Raw genomic sequence first — 26,280 nt, 5'->3', positions numbered from 1 at the left:
TAAAACTTCTTTACGCACTATAATAAATTTGATATTGTACCAACCTTGTGTGCTAGGAAGTAAATTTTCATACGTATTTTCATCGATAAGTTTGTAGCTTCTGAATAACGGTCTAGATAAAGCATCTAGCTTATTTGCCAGCTCAGAATTAGAATTTAGAGTTGGTAACTCGCATTTTCATTGGAGGATACTGTCATATTTATTTCAAATTAATAATCAACGAGAATATTCGTATAATTTAATAAAATTACTGTAAGTCACTATAAATAATCAATTGTTTGCAATTGAACTGTAATTTCTGTATTATTAATACGGTAAATGATGGAGATAATTGTGATTCATTAAAATTTTATTTTAAGATGAAACTTTTGTTAACAACATTCTGAGAATTCGAACACAAAACATCCCCCTTTAGAACTTCGTCTGTCATGTTAAGAAATGAAAGTAAATAATAAAGCGCCTCTCGTGTTTGTTCGCACTCAAAAAATTTCAATTAATGCCTGTATATATTTTTAATATATTTTTTAAATTTACATTTTTTTAATCGAAAAGTAATATATTACATTTAAATGGAATATATTACATAACAATTATGTCAATTACAGGATTACAAGCTTGTTTTCTAACATTTTTTAAATAAAACGAATTATAAAATTTCAATATATGTATATTTATCGTAGTATGAAAAAAGTAAAATATAAAATGGACAAACGCTTACTTACATTGCAATAAAACTTCCACTTTTAGTTTTGCAATCCAAACGCAATATTTCTATTTCACAAATAAAAATATCCGACAACACTAAAATCACTAAAACTTCCGCGGCTGACAACGAAAACTGAAAAATATAACGGCACTTTTGTTTTGGACCTGCATATCAACATTACGCTGTACTATTGTGTTTGTTGTTGAAATAATATAAAATATCTAATTATAACCTGTAAATTTTAATATTTTAACATGATTTTAACTACTCTTGACAAAAATTAACTTTTTGTTATCAAGATGACATTTTAGACGGCAACTGACATTTATGTCATAATATTTGAATCTTAAATATGTATGTAATATAATTTAAATTACTATATATAATGCAACTTTATACTAAGAAACATTTATACATTCACAAAATACAACAAAGTCTAATAATATAGTTTAAAAACAATGAATACCGAATTAAAACTGAAAAAGTTAAGCGCGACCCCTTGTATCAAAATTAGATGATTAAATTTTCGCAATTTTTACACCATTTGATGACCCGTGGCGCCTCTAGTGTTTGTTCGGGCGGTTGGTCTTTTACTCCCGCTTATGGCCATTAAAGAAAAAGTTCTAAAGGGGGATGTTTTGTGAATTCGAATAATGAATTGAATAATGACAAGACAAGTAACATCTGTCTAAAAGAGACAGAGATTTAGAGTGACAATTTGGTTATGTAAAATTTAGTGTGACAGTTTTGATTATGCAAAAGAAATACATACTCTATATGAGTTTAAAAATACATACTCTATGAGTTTAAAAATAAATCCCCAACATGAATAATGAAAAAAACATTTAAACAAAAACAGACCACAGACCGCACAAAGCAAATTGTTTGTTATTAGCAGTTAGAAGGAGTGATGGGAAAAACCGATTAATTTCAATAATCGAGTACTCGAGTATCAAGCGGTTGCAATAACCGAGTGATCACTTGAGCGAAATATCGCTCGTATTTAAAAATACGGTTTTTTGTCCGTCGCATGTTGTAAGTACTCGTTAACGCCAAGCGCCAAGCAGCAAGCTGCGTGCGCAGGGCACATATATATTCTTTCGGTAATGAACGGCAAGTAGCAATCGGCGAGCGATTCGCTTGATCGCTTGGTTTAGTTTAGTTCGAAGCATTGTCGATGTAGGTCGTAAAATGTTGTCCCTCAGATACGCAATGGATAAATATACCGGGTGCGTCTCAAAAGTGGCTCACCCCTATAACTTTTTTATTTTTTCAGATAAAACAACGAGACTTGGTATATTAGTATATGACATAAATTAGGATTGATTGACATATTCAATTGTTTTCGGTCACTTCCGGTTTCACCGGATATGACTACAAGTTTTGATTTTTAAATCGCACCCTCGGTATTTTTTTACTTTATTCGGTAGAAAATGACACTCTGAATAGAATGACATATCACATGTCAACTTTTGACATTTTCGTATATGATATATTTGAAATTGAATTTGAATTTGTAACATGCGGTTCATAATGACAATTTGACTCGAAGTACCAAGTGTGTGGTATCAAATTATTCGTAAAAAGATCTTTTTCGAAATATACTAATGAGCCACCCTCGTTCCATTTGAAAAAAATTGAGATATGATCAAAAATACGATTTAAGCATCTTTTAACCGGCCAGGGCAAGACACTAAAAACATTAGACGATCAAATATATTTTTCCAAGGCTCCTTGATTAAAAATTAGTGTTTTTAACACAGCCATGACACTCTAGATTGAAATTTAAAATACAATTTGTTTTTAAGCGAATATGTCAAAAGTTGACATATGATACATCATTCTCTTTAGAATGTCATTTTCTATCGAATAAAGTCAAAAAAAATACCAAGGTGCCATTTAAAAATAAAAAATTGTAGTAATTTCCGGTGAAACAGGAAGTGTTTAGTTAGTTCAATCAATCCTAATTTATGTCATATACTAACATGCCAAATCTCATTTTTTTATCTAAAAAAATAAAAAAGTAATAGGTGGAGCTACTTTTGAGTCGCACCCCGTATATACGGCGTCATATAAATTTGCTACCTGCAATGTATGTAGAAAATTCGCTCGGCTTTTTATCGAGTATGTCACATTAAAATCGGATTTCAATTTATTTTATTCTAGGATCGCTTGCGTTCGTCGCTTGGTACTCGTCACTTGCATCGCTCGTTCATAATCGAGCGATGTCGGTTATTTCAATAATCGAGTACTCTAGCGAATTTTCGCTCGAGTGATCCCATCACTAGTTAGTAGTAGTCAGAGATATAGATGTAGTACTATTTTGGTTTAATGGCCACAGCTGCCAGGCTATCCGGCCGAATGATAGAATTATTATAGTTTTTTAATAAAAATTAAAAAAACATAAAATTATAAAGCTAGAATAGTATACGGTTTTATAATAACTGTAATTTTTTTGAAGTTATAAATAGCATTCATAAAAATATATATCCTTCAAATCCTTCAATTTAAGAGTTTTTAGTAAGAAGTTTTACTACAAATATGCGCACATAGTGCACACGCTATTTTTTTAGTCTTTCTTTCTAAATTAAAAATGAAATGAATTTTAATTTTTTAAAAATGAAACATGAATTTTAGCATTGATTTTGGATCCTAATCACCACACTTATAAAATAGTGTTTATTGTTTGTGTAATGTCACTGTCATTGAAAAGTAATAAATACTCTAGTAGTGATGGTTTTAAGTTCTGAAGTGTTGGCTAATGCTGCTTTAATTGATCATGGCGGAGATCAACTTTTGGACATAAAACCATATTTTCTAGAGTAACTGCCTAACAGACAAGATATAATATGATTTTTCAAAGCCAGTGACATTACATAAATCATAAACACTTTTTTATAGGTTTGTTAACTAGAACCAAAAGCAAGGGCATGGTTTTAATGTAAAAAATACGAAAAAATGTTAATATACAGGGCGTTCCTTAATGACATTCTAATATACAAGAGTGTGATTCTTGAACCTATTTAAAAAAAAACTTCATATGAATATATGTCCTAAACATCTTCATTTCTAAGATACAGCGTGGTAAATTTTTCTAAAAAAAATGTTTTTTTCATAATATCTCTGATTTTATTATAGATATTTTTATGAAACTTGATACACGTCTTCTATGCATCAAAATACTTGTTTTGGTGTACAAAGGATTTTGTTTATTTCAACCAGTGCCGACGGCAACCGGTAAAACTCGTATGGACCATTCGAGTTTTACATTGAATATTTTTGGAGAAAAAAGTGGTACACCACTGACTTCTCTTAGAAAATTATTTTCAAAATCTCCATTGATTTCTAAACATTTTTTATTTCTTGATTTTTTTTCGTCCGACGCATTGTTTTGCTTAAAAAAAATAAAGTCAGTTTGCTTCAGGGACAAATCGCTGAAAATATGATGCGGTGACTGTTGAAATCATAGCTGCCGTTGCTGGAAGGAAATTAAGAAATAAAACATTTTTTGTATATCAAAATAAGCATTTTGATGCTTGGAAGACGTGTATCAAATGTACCATTAGAGATATTTTGCAAAAAAAATATTTTTTTTTTCATCCTGTATCTTAGAAGTGAAGATATTCATATTCATATGAAGTTTTTTTCTTAGAATAGTTCCAAGAATTACCTCGTTAAATATTAGCATGTCATTAAGGAACACCCTGTAATAAACGTATTCCATAAAATTGTTTTCTACCACTTACCTACCAGAAATTACTATAACTTTTAATTTTTAAATGACACGTTCTAACAGTTTTCTTTTAAAAATTACTATGTCGAAAATAATATCGAATTATTATTGTTACGTCAACTATTTTTTATGGTTCTAGTCCCTCTGTCTACTTGAATAAAAAAAAGAATGTTTTAGATATTACCAAATTTTTTTATACAATTCCAGGTGGAGATAGAGATGAGACTGATGACGTGGCCAAATCGAGTTCGGCCGAATCGATACAGCAATCGCAAGGCGGTACCGGAAACAGTACTCCCGTTCAACTCAGGACGGCGTCGATTCGACAAAGGCCTACTTCAACGAGAATTGCTCACACCGCTTTAGAAGAACTGTTCCAGAACAGTCAGGATGTAGATATTAGTAGTGGGAATAGTAGGAGTAATACGAGTAGTAAACCTGCCAGAGGAAAAGTCTATACTAGCGTGGCTGAAATGAAAAGGAATAAAGCTAAGGTAACTAAAATCGGAACTGTTGTAGTAGGTAATACATCATACCATACGATCGAACGAAAACGACGTCAAAGGCAGCTTGAATGACCAGACTTCATTTTCTGGCTATAATAAGAGCACAACCCGATCTGTACTCTTCTTAGTGTCTAATTTTTACAATACAATAAGTCCCCACGATGCTCGAACAAATCCTCATTTAGCATTTTGGACTCCTCCTCTTCGGCGTTCATCTTTTTATTCCTCATCAAAATCATCATTGGAACTCCTGTATGCCTGTCCAATGACGAATATTTCTCAGCCAGGATAGCTTCCTTCGGCCTATTCCCCTTTTGCCTCCATCGATTTTATCTTGGAGTATTAGACGCTGAAAGTGATAGCGTTCTCCACATAGTATGTGTCCCAAATAGGCTATTTTCCTCTTCTTAATGATTTCAAAGACCAGCTCTTCTGAGAATGTCTTCATTCCTCACACGGTCGACCCAGGACACTCTTAGCATTCGTCGTAAGGTCTACAGTTCGAAGGCTTCAATTCTGTTTATTGCTTCTACTTTCGGTGTCCATACTTCCACACCATATAACAAAACGGACCAGACATAGCACTTCTCCATTCTGTATGACTCTGACTGAAGTTCAAGTTCCTATCTGTGAGAAACCTTCGAAGTTTTAGAAAAGTTGTTCTTGCTTGTTCTGTCCTGCATTTGATCTCCTGATCTGGATCCCACGTTTGGTTAACCATGCATCCCAAGTATTTAAATTGTGCGAACTGCTTGATGACCTCTCCATTTAAGTAAATTCTGGTGTTCGGAATGTTGTTTCTACTAACAGCCATAAATTTAGTTTTTCTAATATTAATGTTTAAACCCAGTCTTTGGCTTTCGTTGTTAATTTTTTTAGAAGGATTTATTTCAATATCACTGTGTCATCTGCATATCGGATATCATTAATTGGAATGCCATTTATTTTCAAACCAATGGCACTGTGAATGCTTAGTGAATGCTCTTTCCACATATAAGTTAAGCAACACTTGAGACAGAATACACTCCTGTCTTAATCACTTTTTTATTTCAAAATCTTCTGTACTATTGGACTCTACTATTAGTAAATAATATTAAAATTTTGCGTTTATTTTTTTTTCAGGCAAAAACAAAGTTCTTTGACATTTTCGGTACCCGCTCCTTACGCAGGGACTTCCACAGTACGCCCGACCTCGCTCAAGAGGCGGCCTACTTCAACTCACACACGTTACCAAATACCAAAAACCATCGAAGCCAGGAGGACCTGGGTATCCTCATGGGCATAAACAGGAACCTACCGCCCCCAACACATCCTCCACCGCCACCACCACAAGTACAAGTAGTCACTATGGAGATGCCCAGGCCGAAATCGGAGTACGATACCTTGAAGAGGGACATGCAAGAAGGTACTATTAGATACCAGTACCATTAGTTTTCATAAGGTTTTGTGCTAGCAAGTCTTCACTTGGTAATACCACAGATTATACAGAGTATAAACTTTGTTTTTTCTTTATTAAATTTCGGAACCGCGCACTAGTTAGGTTACGGTTTTCCGATATCTCTCTAATAACTGGGCGGGTCAGGCGCTGTGCACAATTTTAGAGGCCATAAGTGGGCGTGCTGACCCTGCGCCTGACCCGCCCAGTTATTAAAGACAGTTATTTATACAGTTAATTTTCTTTACTGCATACATATAAGGTGTTTAAATAAATAAACTAAATAATGAACGTTTTGCATTCGGTAACCAATAATGCACGTGTGTGTATTATTGGTTGCCGGATAAGGACTAATAACCATGACAAGGGTTTGACAAGGGCTACAGTGACGTCACAAAGCGAGTAGTTTTCGCATGCACCTGGCGGACATTTTTGGCTGAATGAGCAGTCCCATTATCAATTACACCAAGCGCTATAACGAAAAATCTAAATAACGTTTAAAAATTGCTTAAATGGGCATGTGTGGATATTTGACAACCGCGGGGCCGGCCGGCGAGATCTTTTATTTTAGATTATGTTTGAATTGTTTTGAATTATTACTTTAGTTTTATTAGGTAATGTTATCGACGCCTATGATCCTTATGATAGGCAGTCATTGTCACGCCGTGCCTGCACCCCGTGTCCGCTGATGTTTGCGAGTAGCGGAGTCGTAGGCTTTGAAAACAGTTGAATGCCGGGCATTGTTGATTTCGGCCCAGAGAAGTCATTTGTTGGTCAAGATAGTTAGAATTATATTTAAAATATCAATTTCTGTTAGATATATTAATCTCCCGATTACAGTAATTTGATATTTAAGTAGCTGGGATTAATTTTAATTAAATAAATATGGCCCAAAATCTGGATTCCACCTCTTCCAATATTAAAGAACCTATAAAGAGGCTTAGGTTTACAGCAGATGACGACTTAACCCTTCTAAGAGAATTTGTTGTCCTAAACCCACTGGCAGACGTTGAACAATAAAGCACTAGAAATAAGCAATTTAGCCCTTTAGTTTTAAAATACCTAGTAAACAAAACAATTTCAAAGTGTTAAATTCAAAGTTAGGTTAAGTTTAAATAGCGGACGCGACGCGAACAGAATTCTTTCCGATCCGATAACTATAAATGAAGAGAGTTAATACCACCTCACGTAAAAGAAATAATACCTGGCGTTATTAACGTCCATGCACGCTATTCGGTTTACCGATATCTCTCTATTACGCTGTTTATTGTTATTTTACGCGAGTTTATTTTTGCGCACAGGAAATTTTACTCGTTTGCTCATCGTCATAAAAAACAATTTTCGTACCAAGAATTAGGGATAAGATTTTTATCTGTATACATATAGTATACCTAATCTGTGGTAATACCAACTTGTAGAACAAAAAATAGTAGCAATCGTGAAATTTTTAACTGTTTTTTAAATGCACTATTTTTATTTTTCATATCAGTTTGATATAGTAGTATTACACTACACCTAATATCGTATGATCAAAAAAAAACGGCGTCCAGTTGGCTGAGAAATGACTATCGATGACATTTCCCATATAAATTTACATATAAAATGACAGCGATCTTCATTTCATAGCCATCGCTAACTCCCGTTTTTATTCAATCATAGGGTATAATATTTATCCATACTCTTGGTTTACTTATTTTTCTGAAGCCACCACAAAGTTTGAACTTGATTACTTTGCGAAGTAGTACGAACATTTTTTTTAGTAAGAACATTTCTCGAAACATTGCAACAATTCTAATAACAAAAAAAAACAACCAATTATGGCTTGTCTCGGGCGATTTCGATCTCCTTCGGATTTCCAAGATTTCCCGCAACATAAGAAAAACATGTTTTTCCAAAGAATGCTTCTGAAAGTACCGTATGATCGAAAAAAACGACGTTGGCTTGGAAATGATGATCGATGATATTCGCTTATAATTTTACATATCTTAAAATGACAGCGTTCTTCAATTTCATAGCCATCGCTGACGCTGTTTTTATTCGATCATATTGTATTTTGCAAATATTTTGGAGTCCATCTAAGACATTTAGCGCTTCTTTCATATGCTTTATGGCATTTTTTGTATCATATTCATATAAACTGTTAGACTGATGCTATTTATTGCAGGGGTAGCTTCGTCTTTCAATCCTACCACCAGCGCGAAACTCTACGCTTCCCCTGAAGACATGAAGACCGTTGGATACAGATCGAAGAGTCTACCATCACATACCTCCAGAGCTCTAAGGAAGTCGCAAAGTATGAAGCAAACTTCTACACCTTTCAAAGGTTCTGGTACCTCAACGGGTCCAGTTAATAAGACTTCGCAGCAAGCTAACCAATATGCTCAACCTATTAGGACATCCAGGTAAAGTATGATTACACATTTTAAATTCGTGCTCTTTAAAAGACATTCATGGAATCTGGGGATTATCCGTTCCAGAATTATGTTATGTTAAATAAAATTGGACAAAAGTCCAGTACAGAATCTTAGGCTGTTTAATTTCTAAAGAAAATGCGCCGTATTATAAATGCGTTCTTTGTAATATACGTCTACTGGATCTATGCCTACGAAAGGAATCTCAAGAATTCAGGTACAATATTGGAGTATGATCAGTTTACTACAGAACATATTTAAATAAACAGCAATTTATTTTATAGATCGCCACCTATACAGGGTGCTACAAATGTTTACCAAGATACCAATGCCCGTACCTCGAGCATTTGTATCTTGGTAACCGTCATAGATACGAACATGGTTAAATTGGGGCAAAGTTGCGCCTTGGGATGTTCACCAAGATGCCATTAAAAAAGTTTTAAAAATTTCAAGGATTGCTGAGTTTTTCAGAAAAAACGGATTTTTTGAAAATTAATTTTATTTTTTCCTGTCGTTACTTTTAAGAAAATCAAAAAACTAATTGCACATTCTCATAGCCACTTTATAAGGGCTATCTGATAGTATTTTTAGATTTTCAAATTATCTGATAATTTGTAAGATACAGAGTCCAACTTAATTTTTCTTAAATACGGACCTGCATTTTTTATTTCAGATTTTGAAAGAACTCGGTCTCCTGAGTACAATGATATGCCACACTTAATATTTTTTTTTATTTCGGAAATTTGAACACAATTTACTATACTAATTTCAAGTCCGGCTCTTTTTTTAATATTTAATCTATTCATCGTTACAATATTGATAAGCTTTCAAACTTAACAATGACGTGGGGTAAAACATTGAATATGGAAAATCAAATGCAATAAAATATTAAAAAAATAATATAGAAATGAATACATTACTTCACGTCATTTGTAAAAGTGAAATCAATACATCTTAACATTTACAATAAAGAGTACAAAATGCTTTCGGAAGTATAAGAAGAAAGTTAAGAGCTATAAATAAAATTGGACGAAAAATTTGTGCAATAGGGAGGGTGGTAACCCTTTTGAACCTTTAGAGCATTAGAAACTAGTTTGTAGAAGTTGATTTATTTATAATAACTACGATGAATATTACGCATATTATTAGATCGCACACTGAAATTTCAGATTTCTTCAAATTCACAATAAAAAAGTTAAAAATAATATCTTTAAATTGCTGACCTGGATATAATTTATTTGAATCTTCCAATTGTCTGGATTTTCCTTATTCAATGTTAACTAGCGCTGAGCAATATTGTTGCAATGAATATAATCAGATTAAATAATTAAAAAAACAGAGTCGGACTTGAAATTATTTTAAATAATAATTAAATAGTTTTTTGTTGTTAAGGTACCCAAAACACAAAAAAAAGTATAAAGTGTGGCATATCATTGTACTCAGGAGACCGAGTTCTTTCAAAACCGGAAATAAAAAATGCAGGTCCGTATTTAAAAAAATTAAGTTGGCCTCTGTATCTTACAAATTATCAGCTAATTTGAAAATCTAAAAATACTATCAGATAGCCCTTATAAAGTGGTTATGAGAATGTGCAATTAGTTTTTTGCTTTTCTTAAAAGTAACGACAGGAAAAAATAAAATTAATTTTCAAAAAAATCCGTTTTTTCCAAAAAACTCAGCAATCCTTAAAATTTTTAAAACTTTTTTGATGGCGTCTTGGTGAATATCACAAAGCGCAACTTTGCCCCAATTTAACCATGTTCCAATCTATTACGGTTACCGAGATACCAATTGAGTTACCTCGAATTTGTAGCACCCTGTATACACGCGACAGAGAGTCCACTCATTACATTGGCTTCTTGCAAATTTGTCGAATTTTTATTGACGGGACGCATCGTTCATTTTTTACGAGAAAAATCGAAGCGATCGATTAATACGGTAGTAGACCGAGCTTGCAGAACAGTGCAGTCGTTATCGGTAAAATAGTTGCGTGATTTTATTGATTTTTTGTTGTTCTTGATTTTTTTATTTTTATAAAGACTATGTCTCATTTACGTAGAAAAAACCTGAAAAAATAAAACTAATTTGGTATTTTTGAAATTTTTGTATAAGTAAGTAATGTTATCTAAAATATTTATGGCACGCCCATGAATTGCTCTCTAACAAAGACTTTCGTTTTACTCCTTACGGATGCCCCGTAGCTACAGAACGGATCAACGTACTTACTGTAAAAGTTTTTGCTTGTTCTAAAATGGCTAATCCCGTTTACACTTTTCCCAATTTCCATGCCGATTTTGATATGACTGTTCAATATTTCAGGTCTAATTCTACCGTTAGCAATCGGAGTAAAAGAAAAAAGATCCCTGTTAGTAAATCCACGCCTAGTATCGTTCAAATCGCCCATTCTAGTCCACCGTCTATACCTGAACCTGACTACAGCTGCACGGATTCTGAAGCAGAAAGTGACAGAGAACCCAGGGATATCAGTACTTTGGCAGCCAGGTTGTCGACTGTTCAGCTACAGCCTATAGAAAACAGTGGAAATAGTAATACCAGGTGAGCATTCTTTTTAATTGATGAAGCATCTCTTTTTTATTATTTACTTTAGGCTAATTTTTTTTTTAAAACTAGTATTTTCTAAGTATTTTCCCTTTCAAATTGAAGGATATGAGTCTCGTCCATAACTATGACTCTTTATAAATGTTCTAATTTGTTTTTTGGCAGTAGACACACAATATACCGATCTGGTCGTCTCTTTGAATAAAAATATTAAGGAAGGAGTATAATGCTATCCATGTATTCATATACATGGTCGACCGAAAGAGGACTCTAGGGTGGTTTGGTTCCTCGACAGTTTTGTTTGACGATTCATTTGAATTTGATTTGAAATTTTGTGGGTTTGACAGTCTTTACTGAGCTTATTTTATGTTATTTATTATTTATTCTACTACTGATAGTTGTATAAAGGTAGTAAATCTAAATGGAAATTGTGGTAGAACTTGAATTAACAGTGACACTATTGCGATTTATCGAAAAAGACTCTAAAATAGTTGGTTGTGTAGCTTGCAGTAGGTCTCGTTCAAAAATCGAAGGAAATATGGAATAACTTTGCGCTAGTAATTGAATATACAGGGTGTCCCAAAAATAAGTGCAAATATTTTAACTGGTTCTATATTTCGGCCTCAGAAACACGCCCATGAGGTGTTTTTTGCAAAAATTTTTTTTTGAAAATATGGAATTTTTTTTAATTTTAAGTTAAAAAACATAATTTCTTGATAATATGGCAACATAGGTAGTAGCTTAAATTTACATGAAAGAAAATCCAGAAAAGATCCAGTGGTTCTCAAAATTTTAGCAAAAAATGATTTTTTTGGAAATTTTCAAAGTAAAATAACTCGGTTATTTTGGACTTATTTGAAAAACGGTGAAGACGTTTCTTTCTGTAAAAATGTTTCTTTTGACCAGATCTACCACCCCTTAAAATATTTGCACTTATTTCTGGGACACCCTGTATATAATATACATGCGTGTAATAAACCGATCATTTATGAAATTCACTTAATAATAACTAATTATATATTTTTTCTTGCATTTTTGCTTTTAATTACTACTTGTCAAAGATTAGATGTCAACGAATTTAGATACGTCAATTTGACTTACCTGCTTCAGTAGCGTATCGAATGTTTGTGTTAATAAATAATTATTATAACGTATCTATTTTTACTAGAATTATATATTTTTTAACAACAATTTTAACAACCAACATTTATTCACAACGTAAAATAAAACAACAAATTATTGAGTCTACCCCACGTCTATTTTACATCATATTTTTACACGTTTTGAATAAAACTAGAACGGCTCTGATAAACGGGAATTTAAGTCGGCCATTTTAGGAGCCCGTCGCGTTTGATCTAAGATTTTTGATAAATATGCTCGTTCCATAATCTTTTTATTGAAAGGGTCATCCAAACTGCGTGGTCTGTATTTTAATATATGCGACAGAGATAAATATAAATGACCGGTTGACAGACAGAGAGACAAAATAAAAGCGGCATACAGTGTTGCCGGTTTTACTTCTGTAGGAAAATGAGTGTAGAAAAAAAAATATTTTTACTTTCGTATAATCTACTGAAATGAAGATAATAAAATGAAGCTAAATATAATCTAGTACAGAGCTCTAGTAAAATGAGTTACTAACTGTGAAAAATAAAGTTCAGATTCTAGATGCAACATCTATCGTAAACGCCTACTTGCGCGGTTTGTAATTTTGATGCAAAATCCGGCAATACCGCATAAAAGAAATGTATCAACCCAAATTTTATCTCTTTTTAATACATTTGATTTTACATTAAGCTGTCTACATCACTGTCTTACACGTTAAAATTCAGACCACGCAGTTTCGACGACCAGATCGGTATATGGTTTAGTTTCATAACCTTTTTTACTTACCGTTTAGTTACTTATATCCTTTTGTAGAGTAAATGGCAGTATATAAATTAAATATATTTTTTCCAGTGGAAGCAGCTCAAGTAGTACCTCAGTCGCTCACAGTTTTAGCGTGGAAGAGATTCAGAAGACCCGATTGCAGTTAAAATCGTCAAAGTCCTATCCTGACGATTTCTTCAACAAACAGAACGAAGGTGCGGACAAAATCGATGCTGTTGAAGATGGAGACAACAGTTCGTCGGGTGTCAGTTCGGATCAGGAAATAACGAACGTGTCAAGCCATGATTACGATTCGAAATCTGTGTCGTCGGCAAAATTACAAAGGCCACAAGCCAGTAAGTTACTATCTAATCTTTTATTTCATTTCTACATCACTAATAATACTTTCTTCTTCTTTTTTGAAGGTCTTCTAAAAAGACATGCAGTGTCATTGGCCCAGCTACCTCCGCCCATTGAAAATGAAGATGAAAAAGAAGAATTCTGCTTGCCACCCCCACCCGAATTCAACGGCAACCAATCCAGTTTGCTTTCTAGCGAAGAACTTGTCGTAGCTCCTCCTCCTCAATTCAGTGATAACCGACAAGTTACTAGAGTAAGTTTGACAGTAGTATACTTCTTCTTCCTCAGGTGCGTCTTCTCAACGAAGATTGACAATAATCACAGTGAATTCTTCTCGTCCTTCTGTTGTTCTGACCAGTGTTTGAACATTCATTCCTATCCAATTCTTTATGTTTCTCATCCACGACATCTGTCTGGACCTCACTTCCCTTCAATTTTACCTGTGATGATAAGGTGTAGTAGATTGTATTTGTCGCTCCTGCGAATATATACAGGATGTCCCAATATTCCGTGGACATAAAACGACTATGTATTTTAATTTCAAAGTAGTTTATTTTACAAAGAAATAAGTAGGTACAATTGGAACGCATAGCAGGAAATTAATATATTCCTTTATACATATATTTAAAATAAAAAATAAAGTGATTTTTTCAAAATATTGTGAAAAAAAAACTGTATAAAACTGAAAAAATGTAATCGAGTTATTTTATTTAAAAAAACGATATGTGTTAATACAAAACAAACAAGAACAAGACACCACATATAAAAACAAATATGAAAAAGAACTATTTCTTACTTTCAAGCCTCAAGAATCAATATAAAAATACAAATTTGTAGTATTCCACAGGAATAAATAAAACAACATAAATAAAACAAACTATTTTATTAAAACACTTACCAAATTTTATATCATAAAGGTTGATTAATTAACTTTAATATTAATTTTTTTAAACCACTACCTTTTGACATTATTTCTCTGCAGTACTAAAATTCATTATTTACCTATCGTCTGATGTCGATACTTTACAGCTACTCCAGTTTTTAATATATGTTTAGTACGATCCTTGTACTATATACGAGATGCACTTATCTACGACGAAATAGTCTACAAACTTTATTGATGGTAACTTTATTGGTGTATAAGACTTTCTGCTTGGGCAGCGAGTAATAACTATAAACTGTGCTCTGGGTCTACAGTTAATTTTCCCTCGATTTTTCCTCCACTTGACTTCAAAAAACACTAAACACACGTAATAACACGAATCAGAATGCATCATTTTCCAAAACGCAGGGTATTTCACATAAGTTGACACAAAATTCTAACCTATAATTTGGCAAGACTTTGACAAGCCTCAACAATCTAAAGGGAGTTTATACGCATCGGCGCCGGCGTCCGTTTGTCGTTCATCGTTTCGTCAAACCAATAAAATTGAAATATGATCTGTCATTTCTGAAATAAACCAATAAAACTGGTTATAAACAACAAGAGACGACGCGTGACGGATTTATATTTAAACCCATCCATTATAGTTAACTTAAAAAATATTAGAAACTCTTTTTTTAGTAAAATAAAGTTACATTCAGAACTTCGCAATTAATGGAATAAATTAGTAGTTTCAATTAGCGTAGAAGTTTGTTCACCTATTTTTAATGTAAGCATTCAGAACGTCATAATTAATGGTAGTAATTTTCAATTAGTCGAAAAAGTTAACAAACTTTTGACTTTTCCACTAATTATACTTCAAAATTTGCGAGGAATGTCATTTTGGCCTTTGATTATCATCTGTCAAGAAAAATTTTGGTTAGAAATCAAAAGTTTATTGTTTTATAATCTAAATATTATGCTTTCTCTGTGAATACAACAGATTACCACAAGCTGTTGCTAGGATATTTTATTAATTTTAATTGTGATTTTTAGACATTGTGAATGATCGTAAACTAAAAGTATAAAGTGTAATTGAAACCACTAATTTATTCCACTAATTGGGAGATTCTGAATGAAGCTTAAATAGATTGGTATGGTTTGGTCATCTGCTTTTTTTCTGTCGTCGTCTGTCGAAATCTTACCTGAGAAAAAAAAACAGAGTATACATGGAATTTTGTAAACACAGTTATAACCTTAACAAGTACTTTGGACCTCCTCTAAGTTTACTTATTTCTTTGGGAATTTTTAATTCTTTTATTGAAAATGTATATTTTGTTACAGGTTAGAATAGTTGGAGCAGTACCTAAAGGAGTATCTTCAAGAACCAGCCAGCCAAAGATCAAGCAAGGTCGGCTGCATAGCCAATAAGTGCATAAAAAACGACCAAACAACTATTAATATCGAATTTTAAAAATATACCATTCACATGTTGTAGGTGCAGTGTATTATTCTAAATCTCTCTGTCAATTATCGTTTCACATTTTCGTGCATGGCCTAAACATAAACTTGAACCGTAGGAAAAGAAGTAGATCATAGTATCAGCATATTATTCAAGATTACTTACACAGACACATCATTCAATAATATTAGCCGTAGTGTTTTCTACACTGATTTTAATATAAGCTCTGAAATCTACAAAGATAAGGTTTTAAATAACGAAACTAAAAATACTTAAAACTATCACAAGTCAGTATTATATTTTGATTTTTGATCATTAATACAAATATCTCGATTTTTATAGGCGACAACAATAATATTTTCTTCCTAGCTATATATGCCCAGCGAAACAATATATATTTTCGACAGACGACATCCAAAAAAATGACGGAAATACAATCTACTTTTAAATTAAAATTACAGACAACTGTATTATACAGGGTCGCTTTTATGTATAGAAACGGTCGATTATTAGGTAAAATATAGAAGGTACGGCAAAAAGTTAAATATAAAAGTTATAGGGTTTATTAACTCTATTAGCGGGTAATAAATTTAAGTATACAGGGTCGGTTATAAAGTCGTAGCACATCAAAGTTTCATTCTTTTAAAGGAACTCCCTATATATTATTGCATATTTCAATTCTTCCTTCCATTCTAAGGAAATATCGAAATACACACAATGTACCTCAAAGCAACCGTTTCCGAGTTATTGACTTTTGAAAATATCACTTAAACAATTCGATTTAATTAATTTCGATGTGTTTGATTTGTTTTAATGATGCCATTTTGCCGAAACTGTGATACTGTTGTAATGGGTTTTTAAATTCCTATTAGCTACTAGTAAATTTAAGTATACAGGGTCGGTCATAAAGTTGTGTCACATCAAACTTTATTTTTTTTAAATGAAACCCCCTGTATATTATTGCATATTTCAATTCTTACTTCAATTTTAAACAATAATCGTAATACATAATGTACATAAATTGAAGAACTGAAATGTTGAACGAAAATTTCGTAATTTCCAGACTTGCTATAGTACAATTCTTTTAAAAGTTCCTCAATATGGCCGACCTATATAGTTACGAAAATTGGTAATTTTTTTTAATGAAAAATAAGTTGGCCGTTAGCGTATTCAGAATTTATTTACTCTTTGGTTAACAATAACATTTTTCAGTATTGTCAACATAAAATTGTCAAGTTGACGTTAAAGTTAGGTTATTAGGTGGTTGTCATAAATCATAAATAAAAACATAGATTATTGAAATTATTTAATAAGAATAAAGGTATTTTACCGCAGATCCGAACAGATTTTACTTAAAGGTATTTTATAAACTTTCTCAGATAGAATATTAACTCCCCTGTTTCTTATATTTCAGTTAAAGGGACGTAAGAACTATAGGAAGTGAATTTTTGTTTTCATGTTTTGACGATATCTTAGAGTTCCTAGAATTATCAAGATTATTGAATAATTATAGTTGTTTAATAAGTGAAATTAATAGAAGACTTTGAAATAGGATGATGCGTTTCATGTTATAGTTAATAGATCACCCCATTTCTCTTAATTTGTTTTTATTTCAGTGCAGTTAATCACAAATTGAATTGATGTGTGCAAAAACCGCTATATATTTTCAAATATCTTATTTAAATAGTTCTTTTATATACTGCTAAACTGTATCAACTACAAAGTCTTTAGCAAAAAGTTATAAGGTAATAAATTGTGTAGATATAATTTATGAAAATTTATATATAGATTAGAACAAGATTAGAACACAATCCTCTGAATGAAAAAGAAATACTGAAAAACTCATTAAATATACTTTATTAAAAATAACAACATACAAAAACAGTCATCCATGCAAACTGTAATAATCAGAACATTATCCACATTATACCTTTATTAAATATTTGTTCAATGTTCACACTCCTGTCAGGAAAGCTAGAAATGTTTGTTTAAATATTAAATTATTTTAAATTGCCAGAAACACATCAGAATATGTCACAACCACAACTATAGGTTTGGAATCAGTACTAAATGTTATACCTAGTGATGCGTCAACTAACAAGTATAGGATAAAAAAGATTTATTAATATAGAGTGTACTATACGATGTCCTTATGCTTATTTATGAAATTACTTTCCTTTCAAATGTGAGGAATACCAGTAAAATAAAACATAATTTTTGGTTTGGTTTGGTGTTTGATATTCTAACTACATCTATTACAAACCTTAAGTACTTTTAGTGAGTAACTGTATTTTTTATTATTGTTTGTGTATCCTGTAAAGAAAAAAATATATATTTCAAGAAATTAAAAACAAAGCAATAGATAACAAACAGATTCATAAAAACTACTTACAATTGTACATATTATATATTTCAAGTGTTATTTGATCTTTGGTCCTATTACCAACATTACCTTATTTAGGTCTTCTCTACTATAACTCAAGTTTTAATCTATGTATTATCATATACATATTACAAACCTGAAAATTACTGATACGAGGAACTTCTCAAAATAATTATAGACCTTTTTACAAACATCTGGATTAATTTATTTTCACGAATTTGTGAACGAGTATATAATGTTTTCTAATACGTTTTAAGCGTTTTACACATTTTTTGAATATCTTCCAGCCTATTCCTCAGTTCTTGGTCGGTGAAAAGATTATTATAAGTATATAATTAGTACTGCAGGCTGCAGGTTAAATAAAAGAACAAAATCAAGTAGAATTTGTGAATAAAAACTCAAAAAATAATGAAAATATTTAGAAAAAGGAACCGTAAACGTCAGCCAAGTGTCAGAGTTCAATTAGATTTACCACAGATTAGAAATTTGAACGATTTGAACTACAGTCGATTCCAGTCTAGAGATTTTCGTTTTTTAAGCCTCCCATACTGAAGTCCGTCATATTGGGAAGTTTTAGGTGAAAACAAGTATATACTCTCATTTTATACATCTATAAATGCTAACTTGAGAACTAATGTCAAATATTATTAAGTATCACAGTTTCGGCAAAATGGCATCGTTAAATGAAACCGGACATATCGAAATTAATTAAATCAAATTGTTTAAGTGATATTTTCAAAAGTCAATATCTCGGAAACGGTTGGTATGAGGTACATTGTGTGTATTTTGATTTTTGCTTAGAATTGAAGGAAGAAACGAAATATGCAATAATATATAGGGGGTTCCATTTAAAAAAATGAAACTTTGATGTGCCACGACTTTTTGACCGACCCTGTATACTTAAATTTATTACCCGCTAAGAAATATTTATAAACCCTATAACTTTTATGTTTAACTTTTTGCGGTACCTCCTATATTTTACCTAATAAAATCGATCGTTTCCATACATAAAAGCGACCCTGTATATTTATTCGCGAGAAAGGCTATGTGTCATTCATATTGATAGTTTTTTACTTTACTTCTTAGGATTCTTTGAGTAACTCAAAGTTATGCAATATAAACAAAAAAGAACTACCATAGGATGAAAAAAAAACGGTATCACAATAGCCTTTAAAATGTCAAATGATGATAATTTTTTCTGGGCGATATATACCAAAAAAAGGCAAAATATATTGAGTCACTTATTGTTGTCACCGTGTATTCTAATTTTGCAGTTTTTTTCCCCAATATTATTATTCAACCCAACAAAAGCAATAATATATAACCTTAAATATAATTCTTTTGTAAGATATTTGAAAAAAATTAAACTGTTTTCAAACAATATCAACTCACGAACCAACTTTACTGCCATTATAAAATGTAAAATAACCTAAATAAAACATATGTATTCTCTAGAATATAGAGCGTACCATATGTGTTTCTGATAGATCCTGCCATAATATTATATAAAAGAATATTAAACATATATCTATTATCTTATCTGCATGGAGTTATTATATTATAGGTAGAAGATAATAAAATATATAAAACTTATATCGATACTATCTCACAAATTAAATGTAGGCCATTTTTTTGGGTTCAATTTCAAATTTTTCTTTCGTGAAACTGTTGCAGAGTAGCAAGTATTAAATTTATAATAAAAACAAACAATACATAATTGGCAAGTTTTGTAAATTTGAAACTAATAGCTTCTACAGAATGCCATGAATAAGTAATAACAATAAAGTTAGTGAATATATTTATTTTGTTTATAACTAAAAAGAAACTCAATTTAAAAACTTATTAATTTAATCATTAGCAATATACATCATAATGTTTTAACAATGTCTGTAAATATATTATTTATATTTTTTCCTAAAAATTAGGGGGACAATTTAAGCAGTTTCTGTATGATAAAAATTATTATTATTAAAAAAATATTATTTGTACATTAACTGTGGTTGATTTTTTTCTATTAAAATCTACTTTGTGGTAGTTTTAATAGAAAATTCGTTGGTTTCTACGTCACTTTTTTGTAAGTAGCTTTTTAATTATTACTGTAATGTTGTAAGCGTTTATTATTTATTTTTAATACTGTAGAATTAAGTTCTGGCAGTTTTAAGGTTTACGTTTAAGTGTACATAAGAAATGATGTTAAATTTAGGCCTTCGCAACATAAACAATTTTTTATGTAGTTTTTACACAGATTGAGCAGTACACATTTCGAATTAGTTGTTCATAAGTGAAATCTATTTGAATAAAAACAAATTCTCATATATTTTGTATTTCATTTCAGTTCGATTACAAATATGATAAACTGTTAGGTTTATATCAGGTGTCTCATAAATAAATTCAAGCATTTCAACCAGTAGTATATTTCGATCTCAAAAATATACCCAGGAGATTTTTTCAACATTTTTCGGTGAATTTAAGAAAAATGTTTAGTGCCGCAGATTCACTCACCTAAAATTTCTTGACGATATATCGTAGCAAATTCTATATATATATCTGTATCTTTATAAACTGACAATAGTTTAAATTTTCTTCATAAGAAATTACGAAAATAAATTTTAATTAATGATAATAGAAAAACTCACTATATTTATTTCTAAAGCACTAATACTTACAGTTGAAAGGTCCAGGGGAACAACATGATAAGCGCCCTTTTACTAATTTTACAGGAGGTTCTTTTCATGTATTCTATATTTTTACTAGGCATATATCATTATATCATAGAATTTAACAACTTATTGCCCTGCCGAGTTTATACAATTTGTAGGGACCAGCGGACCAGTTAGACCTACTATAATAATAGGTATTGTAAAATCCTAAAATTAAGAAATTGGCGCTGTATCAAGATTTTCCCCTGGACCCTTCAGCCATTTTCAACCAAAGTGAAAAATAAATTTTATGTTAACATGTTGAGAATTCTGTTATCCCAAAGTATTTTCAATCAAGTTTAATGTACATACAGGGTGAGTTTCCTACGATGTTCTCTATTGGTATTTCGGAAACTACTGGAGATAGAGAGTCGGTTAAATGGGAAAGAATTGCAGTTTTGTGGGGTCATAAATATTCGCCTTTCAGATTTTTGAAAATGTTCATGGCTTACTAGATATTTCGAAAAAAACAAATTTCGGCTAATTTAAAACTTGTCTCTAATTCCATTATAAGCTATTTTAGACAAAAAGTTTTCAGATAAAAGTTGCAGATAATCACATCCTTAATGAGACCGTGTCCTCCGTTTTTTCTAAAGCCTGTAATTTTTGATATATGACACAAACATATGTTTTTTTAAATGGAAACCATAGTTGGTCATGATTTGATAAAAAGCGCCATTTTTTAAGCTTTTTAGTGATATAAGCTATAATACCTTTTCTTCGAAAAATTACTAAGTTATAGCCAATTCTTATCATTTTTAAATAATTTCACTTAGATTGAACTTGTTTCCATGGTCAGCCATGGAAACAAGTTCAATCTAAGTTCAATCGCCGTTGCTCTCAGAAATGTTAAGCTGTCACATCCAAATTTTGTAAATTATAATAAACAAAAATTGTAAATATGAATTTTACAAATGAAGAAAAGCGTGTAGATACTCGCGCATCAATAGAATGATTCCAACATGACTTTCAATATGACACACCACCCCCCACCCTTCATAATTATACAAACGCAGGGATAGGAAGAGGTGGACTAATTGCATGTGCCTTCTCGATCACCTGACCTATCCATTTTTGAATTTTTTATGCGGTATAGTTAACAATAAGGGTTTACAAAAGAACTTATGAATTAAGAGAGGCACTCGAAGTGGCGGTACGAGAAAAGTTTAATTAAGTCGACCGGTCCTTCTGTGAGAATAAGTAGTAATTCAGTTTTAAAAAGATGCAACTCAAAACAACGGCGGATTTTTTGAACATTTTCTAAAATAACTTAAAGTGTATGTAGTGATATTATTTTTTTAAGTTTTAGTTTGTGTAATGTAAATTGTAAGGAACCGTTTAGTAATATATTCTGAGATTTTTATAAGTTTTAAATCATAACAGAATAAGAATATGCAATCTAAGTGAAATTAGTCAAAAAAGATAAGAATGGGCTATAACTAAATTTAACTTTTCTAACATGTCTTGAAAACCGTTCTCTAAAAAACGTAACATTCACCGGTCACCGTATCCTCGAAAATGTATGGCCAAGAAAGGTTGAACCACTAATCTACACGCTTTTCATACAAATTTTGTTTATTTTAATTTACAAAGATTCACATTTATGAGAGCAAAGACGATTGAACTTGTTTCCATGGCTAACTAAGTGAAATTGTTTAAAAATGATAAGAATTGGCTATAACTCAGTAATTTTTCGAAGAAAACATATCATAGCTTATATCGCTAAAAAGCTTAAAAAATGGCGCTTTTTATGAAGTCATGGCCAACTATGGTTTCCATTTAAAAAAACATATGTTTGTGTCATATATCAAAAATGACAGGCTTTAGAAAAAAAAAACAGAGGACACGGTCTCATTAAGGATGTGATTATCTACAACTTTTATCTGAAAACTTTTTGTCTAAAATAGGTTATAATAGAATTAGAGACAATTTTTAAAATAGCCGAAATCTGTTTTTTTCGAAATATCTAAAAGCCATAAACTTTTTCAAAAATCTGAAAGGCGAATATTTATGACCCCACAAAACTGCAATTCTTTTCCAATTTAACCGACTCTCTATCTCCAGTAGTTTCCGATATACCCATAGAGAACATCGTAGGAAACTCACCCTGTATAGGTATTGTAAAATTCTAAAAGTAAGAAATTGGCGCTTATCAAGATTTTCTGGACCCTTCAGCCATTTTCAACCAAAGTGAAAAATAAATTTTATGTTAACATGTTGAGAATTCTGTTATCCCAAAGTATTTTCAATCAAGTTTAATGTACATATATGTACTGTATCGTTCATATTTTAAAAATAAAAATGTTTTTTTTGTGCAGATACACCAGATGCCTTAAAATTCTTGCGATTATTTAGGAGACCCCTTTATATACGGTGTGTTGAAGAAAGTTAGCCATATATTTTGTAAAAAAGTCAAATTAAGTTTTTCAAAAAATTTTATTGTTTATAAAACTAGTTTTATACTAATGAACTACAAATAAACTAATCCAAATGTATGTAAAATTTGTCCAGTGAGAAAGGAACAATTTCGACAGACTGAATTCTATTATTGACTCTCTACACACCTACAAGGTGTTCCTATATTTTAAACCGATAATCGTCAGAATTGTAAAATTTTGTCATTAGTTGATTTCTGTAAATAGTAATCCCTATATCTAATTGTTCAATTAGTTTTGAATTTTAAAAATTTTCAATGATTTACTTAAACTTTTTTTGCGATATAGCTTCTCCTATGAAGCATTCTATGAAACAATTTCTAAGAAAATTAAATATGTTTTTCATATGTGGTCAATTTTCTTTGAACACACACTACATAATAAAATAGAATGATAATCTTTGAATCTCACTCACAGTTCTAAAAGTTTAGTATAACAATAAAATGTATATTTAACTTTATTAGAACCATCATTTAAAGCCCTTAACTACTGATGGTTCAGTCATATTTCTAGGTACTTACAGCAAAAATATTTGAGTATCATGGTTTATTAAATTATGTTACAGTAGAATTTGAAATATTTTAACTTCAGTTTAAATACATATTGTTTATCTGAACACACAATATACTTAAATAAATTTACATCCCCAAATAAAAATGTGGATAGTCTAATATATTTCCAAGACACCATTGTAAAATTTATTTTATTTTTGGATAGTTTAGTACAATCTTATACTTTGGATGTTTCAACATAAGATTTTTTCTATATATTATTTTCATATATTACTTGAACTAGTGATCAACAAATTTATCACGATTTAGTCTAAGACTAGCTCAAAAAGTGTTGTGTATTTCACTCGTTTTTCAAACGTTATTAAAGGAATGATTTTCAGATCATTCCAATTATTTCTGCACTCAACTTATTGTTGTGATATTAATAAAATGAGCAAATGAAATTCCATAAGAAGTGTATCCCCGAAATTTTGTTTTTTTTAATGATTGTTTGGCAATATTTTCCCAAGATTTTTATATCTTTTTTGATTATTTTGATATTAAAATCGCAAGTGCCTTTTTGTAGAATGAATTTTTGTAATACTATTTTATTTGTAATAGAAAAAATGTTCAAAAGACATATTCAAAGTATTTTAGTTTATTGGTTTGTGAATAGACTGAATTAAAATCATAGCATTTTCAAAAATCTTAAATTTCATGTGTTGGTGTGATTATCATTAATCATTAGTCATTATAATGTTTGAACATCTAAATACTTTGAATATATCTCATTAATTATTGTTAAATTTTCATATTTATTTGTTTATATTTTTACTTTGGGCACTAAATTTCTGCATAAATTAGTGATAACATTTATTCGTCCTTTATAAAAAATGTGACTTTAGTAAAAAATACAAGAATAGATTTGTATCAGTCTTTTATAAAAAAAAAATATTAAATAATTCCTAACGTTTAGCATATTAACTTGTATGAATTCGTATATGTGCTGCAACTTGTTTGTATATAACTCAATAAAACTCATTATGGTATACATTTATGTGTTGTTTTATTCTGTATATCTATCAATAAATCGCTCAAAATATCTAAATTTAAAACTGTTACTTATTCTCTTATATAGAGGGTGCAATTAGTAGTTGTTATCAAGTAAATGTTTCTGCTTTAAAGTATAATTTTATATCAACCACGATACACAAAAGTATTAAAAAGTTTTTTTAAAATGTGAAACATTGAAAGAACTTTTTTCCATAGTATCGTCCTTATTTTTTCAAGATATTGTGGTTTTTGTGACTGCTACGTTTTTATGAAACAAAGAATGCCACCAACAAAATGTTCTATCAGAGGTGTTCTATCCTCGTGCGCATTTATTTTTAATATTTTTTTATGCGCAGTTATTTGGCAAGCATATGATTTTTTTAGATGGAACACTCTGTATATTTCTTAAACTTTTTAAACGATTGAGAAAGAGAAAACTTCTGTCTACAGTGTCTACCTTCTGTTTGTTTCTGGAGGTTCTTGTCAGTAGAAGCGATGGATCTATTAACACTGCTGTTTATACAAAAACCCACACATACGTGACAATATTGTTCTCAGTCGAGCCCTTCTGAAGCAACCAAAAGAGGCATAGTTAAAACATTATGTCATCGAGCAAGAACTATTATGCAGTGATCAAGAATCTCTGAATTCTGAACTAAGTAATATGTAATATTAAAACCGATTTGCTTCAGAATGGTTACTCGACAAAATCCCTAAACCTAGACAATAATTCCAAATGCCAGTCTGGCTCATTGGCGCGCCAGCCTGAGGAGGATGCTCTCTTGACAAGTGACCGAAAGGAACATCGGAGAAGATCAGGCTAATAGCCAAGCAGTGTAAAATTAAAACTGTTTTTAAGTCTCGGACTTCTCTGAGAAGTCTCCTAACAAAAACAAAACCAGAATCGTCAAAACAAGAAGAGTGCATCTACAAGGTACCTTGCATGTGCGGTGAGTCATATATTGGAGAAACAAAACGTCCTCTACATTGTACGACTTGACAAACATAAAAAACATACGCAAAGAGGTGAAACAATGAAATCGGGCATTGCAGATCATGTGTGGTCCAAGCACCACAACATCAAATGGTTGGAAGCGGGGAAGCCCAGGTTGTCCACAAAGAACCCGATTGGAAAAAGCGCAAATTTAAAGAGGCCGTATTCATATCTAACAATAATAAAATCTTTAGTTTAGCTTATCCAAAGTATGGAAATTTCAACAATATGGCAACCACTCATAAAACGCTCCAATGCAGGTATTCTTAGTGGACAACCTCATGCTTGACTGCACCCAACTATTCAAACTAAATGTTTTTAA

At 31.2% G+C, this 26,280-nt stretch overlaps 1 protein-coding gene across 6 annotated transcripts in view; it reads left to right on the top strand.

Moving 5' to 3' along the window:
- LOC115881533 (SH3 and multiple ankyrin repeat domains protein 3) overlaps nucleotides 1–16,380 on the top strand; it is a 154,479-nt gene extending 138,099 nt beyond the window's left edge. For 5 of the 6 annotated variants that reach the window (XM_030899066.1, XM_030899068.1, XM_030899067.1 and 2 more), the window contains 7 exons: nucleotides 4,647–4,933; nucleotides 6,068–6,350; nucleotides 8,545–8,782; nucleotides 11,111–11,347; nucleotides 13,310–13,575; nucleotides 13,645–13,832; nucleotides 15,786–16,380. In XM_030899066.1, coding sequence (XP_030754926.1) covers nucleotides 4,647–4,933; nucleotides 6,068–6,350; nucleotides 8,545–8,782; nucleotides 11,111–11,347; nucleotides 13,310–13,575; nucleotides 13,645–13,832; nucleotides 15,786–15,872 — 1,586 coding nt within the window. In that variant the 3' untranslated portion in view covers nucleotides 15,873–16,380. The remainder of the gene's footprint in view (nucleotides 1–4,646; nucleotides 4,934–6,067; nucleotides 6,351–8,544; nucleotides 8,783–11,110; nucleotides 11,348–13,309; nucleotides 13,576–13,644; nucleotides 13,833–15,785) is intronic. The other variant, XM_030899064.1, reaches the window with a different exon arrangement.
- Nucleotides 16,381–26,280: the final 9,900 nt, after the last annotated feature.

The sequence above is a fragment of the Sitophilus oryzae genome, unplaced genomic scaffold (genome assembly GCF_002938485.1).
Source record: "Sitophilus oryzae breed Bouriz unplaced genomic scaffold, Soryzae_2.0 scaffold_172_pilon_pilon, whole genome shotgun sequence".
NCBI lineage: Eukaryota > Metazoa > Arthropoda > Insecta > Coleoptera > Curculionidae > Sitophilus > Sitophilus oryzae.
Note: the sequence above shows the minus strand (reverse complement) of the source record. Positions and strands in the feature narration are given on the sequence as shown.